General features: G+C 39.9%; 1 protein-coding gene across 1 annotated transcript; it reads left to right on the forward strand.

Moving 5' to 3' along the window:
- Positions 1–882: 882 nt before the first annotated feature.
- On the forward strand, positions 883–5,998 carry SLITRK4 (SLIT and NTRK like family member 4). Its single transcript, XM_040442839.1, has 2 exons — positions 883–1,315; positions 2,911–5,998. Exon 2 carries the CDS (start codon positions 2,911–2,913, stop codon positions 5,464–5,466), a length of 2,556 nt encoding a protein of 851 aa, XP_040298773.1. The 5' UTR covers positions 883–1,315; the 3' UTR covers positions 5,467–5,998.
- Positions 5,999–6,617: the final 619 nt, after the last annotated feature.

Genomic DNA, 6,617 nt, shown 5'->3' on the forward strand with positions numbered 1-6,617 from the left:
AAGGGATTGAGTGATATGTGTTGAGATTGCGGTCCTGTGTTAGTGCCTGTAGTGTGTGTGACAGAAAAGGCGAAGAGAGGGGGAGAGAGGGAGATAAAGAGGAGGGGGAGAGGCAGAGAGAGAGAAGGAGAGCTTGAGAAGCAGGGAGAAGTCCACATCTCTTGGAGACCATCAAAAATGCAGAACATTTTCATTTCCTTACATGGATCTGGATTTTAAAAGGTAAGAACCTAGACCTATGTTGGGTATAAGGATTTATCAGAAGTATGGAGAGGCTTGGCAGGTTTCTACTTAGACTACAGCATCATTAAACAAGGTAATGTTCTTCTTTCCCAGCCATGCAGCTCCTGCACTTCCATCAAGTGGATTCTTCACCATAGATGTGCCTAAATTAATGCTGCTGGGGCTATTTTCTTTTGCTGCATCATCAATGCAGATTAGGGAATTAAAAGAATGATCAAATATGGTAAAAGGAAATGGAAGCACGCTTTGAAAAACCTGGTAGCCATGCAAGCACTTGATCCAGATCCCCTTGCAAGAATTTAGGAAAAGCCCCCAATGTAGTTCAGTGTAGTGCTTTCCTGTGATGTGACTGCTATTATTTCTAGGTCCTTGGCATACTAGACTGGATCTAGACACTGAAGGGTTACTTCATGGATTTTCTTTGTGACTGATCGTTGGAAAAAGGGATCTGTCCTCGGCAGCAAATGATCTCCCACTCCCTCCCCCTCCTTTTTTAACCACCAGACACATCCAGCAGCCATCTGACTTGAGAGACCCTTTCTGTAAGCCTGACACTCGCCACCAGCAAACATTATCCCATGGAAACACAGCTTACTAGGAAGCAAAGGCTTTTTTTTTTCCTTGTGGGAGTCTCTTTGATGCAGATCTTATGACCCTCTCTTACAATCCCATGCCCTCTGGTCACACTGTGGACTCCCATTTTGCAGCCCAGACACAGGAGAGACACAGCAAGTTGGACCTGCCCCAGACCCTTGCATCCTCTCACATCTTGGGTACCACTTAATGTATTCATGGCTACCTGTTCCTAATTAGGAGGCTGCGGAGACTAGAGGATAGATTGCTTGCTATTGTCTCATGTAACACTGCCAGAAAGGGATCTGATCAGCAGCATCTATGACCTGCATGATTTTCTCATGGGTATCCCTCTTCCACAGCCTTGGAACATCTTCTGGAGGAGATATCTGATCGAGGACAAGAGCACCCAGCAGGAGCAGAGACCATGCTGCGGCAAAGCATTGCAGTAATAATCAGTACTATCACAAACCTCAGACATTTGCCACTGATATCATAGGTACTGCTGTCTAACACTGACCTGTCCTTCTGTATGTGTTCTTTTTCTCTCTGTGCATTCTCCTTCTCATTCTGTCTCATCTTACCTAAAATGTGAAGCCAGCATGTGCTATCTGGGGATACTGGTATTGTGCTGGGGGAGATAACCGATTAGCAGGTTGCTGTGGTGCAAATGGTAGAATGCTGATACTCTGCTAAGATGCATGTATGAGATGACTATGTAATGTATGTGCGGTAGAGTATAGTGATAGCTGAGGGTCAGTTATGTGGCATGAGGTCCATGCATGAAAAATGATAGAACAAGTGAGCAAAAGCATAAATGCATGTATGTAAACCATAGAGCTAGCTGTAATGTGTGTGTGCAGTGTATGTATGAAAAGGATTAATACTTGCTGAGACCATATATGAGGAAAATTGTGATAACTGAGATGCATGTGCTTAGCGCATCCTGATTATCGCATGGTTGCATAGAAAATAAGGTGCCGGCTGGCATTCATGTATGCAGATCATAGTCATAATTGAATATGTGCACAGAACATCTAATGATGAGATGTACGGTATGTAGGCTGCACATGCATATAGAATAGTGAGACAGCTGAGATTCATGTATGGAGATCCTAGTGATAATACATGCATGTGTAACTTAGTTATGGTATATCTAAGATGGATCAGTATAGGTAGTAGATGCAGTTGAGATGCATGTAGGCAATAAGGATAACTGAGATGAAGGTATGGAGAACGTTGTATTTTCTGAGTACGAGATCCATGTAGACTATATTGATTTCTGGGATGCATTTGTGTAGGAGATACTGTAGTTATAGCCCCGATGCTTTGACCTGAAGTATGTAGGTAGAGATGCATGCCAAGGTATGGAGAGTATATTAAAACTGAGATACTTGTACGGTATTTACAATACAGTCCTAGATCAGATCATCCATGTATCATATACTAATAGCTGCTGTGGTGGATGTATGTCCAATTTAGTGATAACACATGTATGTTTCATTGCCAAGATTCAGGCATGTAGATCATAGTGCGAACCTACAGTAAATATCACACACTTCACCATTATAGAAAAGCATGATATTTACCCGCACACTTCCCAAATGAGATTGGCTTTGAGATGTCTGCATACAAATAGTTAATTCCCATACATCCTATTCTGTGGACCTATGGAGTAATAGGTGGTTGGTATCGTATGACAGTAAATGTCTCACTAATACACCCACATGCATGCACACATATGCCCAAAAAAGTGTTGGATATATAGCACCATCTTTGATGTGCCTACAGGTATGCAGTGTCATGTGTAATGCTGTCAATGCCCATGTTATTATATTGTGATATGGGTTATAGGTCTAAAAGGGTTACATTTATTGATAGCCAGTTACTTCTGCAAAGACATCAGGCTACAAATCCCATATGGTATAAATGTTTAACCTTTGTAAGTGCAGAGTGAAATGTAATCGAAGCAGTTCAGTGTGCCGACACACATGTATACAGCCATATACACGCATGTTCATTTACACACACGCTAATCTGTTTATTAATATGTGTGGATTGCTTATATTAAGATGGTGTCTTTCTGTTTATCAGATGATTTGCCCCAGCAGCCTGAGATCTTATTGTCACTGCCTGAAGATGTTTCTGTGGCTTTTCCTGTTCCTCTCTACCCCAATCTCCTCCACCAACCCGGACTCAGAACTCACCCAGGAGATCTGCAATATCTGCTCTTGTCTATCAGTCGAAAATGTACTATATGTCAACTGCGAAAAAGTGGCAGTTTACAGACCAAACCAGCTGAAGCCCCCACAGTCCAATTTCTATCACTTGAATTTTCAGAATAATCTTTTGATCATTCTGTACCCTAATACTTTCCTGAATTTTACTCACGCTGTGTCCCTGCAACTGGGCAATAACAAACTGCAGAATATTGAGGGAGGAGCTTTCCAGGGACTTAGTGCATTAAAACAGTTGCACTTGAACAACAATGAATTAAAGATCCTGAGGGCTGACACTTTCCTGGGCATAGAGAACTTGGAGTATCTCCAGGCTGACTACAATTTAATCAAGTATATTGAGCGGGGAGCCTTCAATAAACTGCACAAGCTGAAAGTCCTTATTTTAAATGACAATCTGATTTCTGCCCTCCCTGATAATATATTTAGGTTCGCTTCCTTGACTCATTTGGACATTAGAGGGAATAGAATACAGAAGATACCCTACATAGGTGTCTTGGAGCACATCGGGAGGGTTGTGGAGCTTCAACTAGAAGATAACCCTTGGAATTGTACGTGTGATTTACTGCCTCTAAAAGCTTGGCTGGAAAACATGCCATATAATATCTACATTGGAGAGGCTATCTGTGAGACACCTAGTGATCTGTATGGAAGATTATTAAAAGAGACTAATAAACAAGAGTTATGCTCTATGGGCACTGGTAGTGACTTTGATGTACGGATATTGCCTCCATCCATGGAGACAACCTTCACCACTCCTGGGGGACATACCGCTCAAACATCACTAAATCGTCTGGTCACCAAGTCCCCAAAAACAACCAATCCATCCAAAAACTCTGGCATTGTATCTGGCAAATCTGTACCCAACCACACCATTAGCCAGATTGTATCATTTCAGACCAGGGTGCCTCCCCTGTCACCTTGTCCATCTCCGTGTGTTTGTAAAACCCATCCTTCTGACTTGGGATTAAGTGTTAACTGTCAGGAAAGGAATGTATATTCATTAGCTGAGCTGGTACCTAAACCCATAAATGCAAAGAAACTTCACGTCAATGGGAATTATATCAAGCAAGTAGAACAAACAGACTTTGCAGAATTTGAAGGTCTGGATCTGCTTCATTTAGGAAGCAATCAATTAACAACAATTCAAGGAAATGTCTTTTGTAATCTTACTAACCTAAGGAGGCTTTATCTCAATGGAAACCAAATAGAACGCCTCAGCCCTGAAATATTTACTGGTTTGCACAATCTGCAGTACCTTTACCTGGAATACAATGTGATAAGAGAAATATTGGGGGGGACCTTTGAATCCATGCCAAATCTTCAGTTGCTATATTTAAATAATAACCTTCTGAGAAGCCTGCCAGCCTATATTTTCTCCGGAGTTCCTCTGGCAAGGCTTAATATACGAAATAATCATTTCATGTACTTGCCTGTAAGTGGCGTTCTTGACCAGCTCAAATCTCTCACACAGATAGATCTGGAAGGAAACCCATGGGACTGCACTTGTGATTTAGTTGCGTTGAAACTCTGGCTGGAGAAACTCAGTGAAGGTATTGTCATGAAAGAGGTCAAATGTGAGACACCTGTCCAATTTGCAAACATTGAGCTGAGATCACTGAAAAATGAAATTTTGTGCCCCAAACTAATAAATAAGCCACCCACACAGTACACAAGCCCAATCCCTGCCATCACTTTTACCACTCCTTTGGGTCCCATGAAAAGTCCCCCAGGTGGTCCTGTCCCTTTATCTATTTTAATACTTAGTATTTTAGTAGTGCTTATTTTAACAGTTTTTGTTGCGTTTTGCCTTCTTGTTTTTGTTTTGAGACGTAATAAAAAACCCACAGTAAAGCATGAAGGCATTGGGAATCAGGAGTGCAGTTCTATGCAACTCCAGCTGAGGAAGCATGACCAGAAAGCCCTTAAGATGGATGGTATATCTGCAGAAACCTTTTTTCCACAGACTATTGAACAAATGAGCAAGAGCCACACTTGTGGTATAATGGATACTGAAATGGGATTTCCGTTTTCTGATCACCAAGGGCAAAAAGTGGTCCTCAGGAACATGGCTGACAAAGACAAAGACTCATTGCATGGGGATTCTAAAAAAAGACTTAGCACAATTGATGAACTGGATGAATTCTTTCCAGGAAGAGACTCCAATTTATTTATCCAGAATTTTTTAGAAAGTAAAAAAGAATATAATAGCATAGGAGTCAGTGGCTTCGAAATACACTATCCCGAAAAGCTACAAGATAAAAAATGCAAGAAATCTTTGATAGGTGGAAACCACAGTAAAATTGTAGTAGAGCAGAGAAAGAGTGAATATTTTGAACTCAAAGCCAAACTTCAAGGCACACCTGATTACTTACAAGTGCTTGAAGAACAAACAGCGTTGAGCAAAATGTAGGTCACGCAGAGTCATTCTTAATAGAGACAATAATTCAATGATGAAAAGTGCCTTTGTAGACTTTAAACTTCCAAATATTATCTATATAGGCATAGATGCAGGTGATTTCAGGAGTGTCCAGTTGCTTATGGTTGCATATGTTGAAGAAATTTCTTTGTAGGTTCTAATTTTTCAGAACACCTTCATTATGGATCTCTAGGATTGCACCAGACACTATTGCCAAAGGGATACTTTGTTCTTATTATGACATAATTACCCTCAACTAGAGAGGCATCTCCTGTATATTTTGTACCCAAATGCAAAACTTCTATCTCCATGTGATTGGTTATTGCAACAAAAACTGATTCCAGTGAAGGTATCTATCTCTACTTTTACATCAACCTCAAAATGGATAAGGCTGGTGGAAACGTTTGGCTTATGGTCTAAAATTTTAAACACTAATCTCCGACAAGTCAAAGCATGTGAAGGAACACCACTGTCTTTAAGAAAATAGAGTAAAATTTCGGGTAACCCTAAACTAGGTAAAGTGGAAAAGTCATGCTTTACAAATTCTACAAAAATAAATTCAGTCACTTGAACCATACTTGTCTACACCTTAAAATGAATATAGTTCACAATTATTTAACAATATATTTTTCTTTCTTCTGCAAAATGTGAATTGAGTGAGAGCTTCTATATATATATATATATATAAAAAAAAAAAGAGTTATTATTTGCAATCAGGTCGGTTGCATTGATTTTCTGGATATGCTTGCTATGTGAGCGGGGTATAAAATATTTTTTTAAATAGAAAAGAAATTCATATACATGAAATACTTTGTATACTAAATTGAAAATCTATGTACTCCTTAATATGTATTTAAATGCCTGACTTGTTTCTGTGATCACATTGCATTAATCTTAAACATTGAGATATACCAAACTGATACAGGAAATGGTTGATGTGTAAACATGACTTGATATAATGTGATCAGGTACAAAATAAAGGTTGTCCACCGACATTCTTTGTGAATTCTAGATTCATTCGCCTTTCTGATCATAACAACGGTATTTAATGTCGCGTTCTCTTTCCCCATGGTATGACATGGCACTGGATTCTTCATCCCTTATGGAGAAATCCATTGCAGTTCTATCATTTGTTCTGCATTTCA

Source organism: Bufo bufo, chromosome 8 (assembly GCF_905171765.1).
Source record: "Bufo bufo chromosome 8, aBufBuf1.1, whole genome shotgun sequence".
Classification (NCBI taxonomy): Eukaryota; Metazoa; Chordata; class Amphibia; order Anura; family Bufonidae; genus Bufo; species Bufo bufo.

Coding starts and splice junctions, on each gene's coding strand:
- SLITRK4 (XM_040442839.1), top strand. CDS start 2,911: ATGATTTGCCCCAGCAGCCTGAGATCTTATTGTCACTGCCTGAAGATG.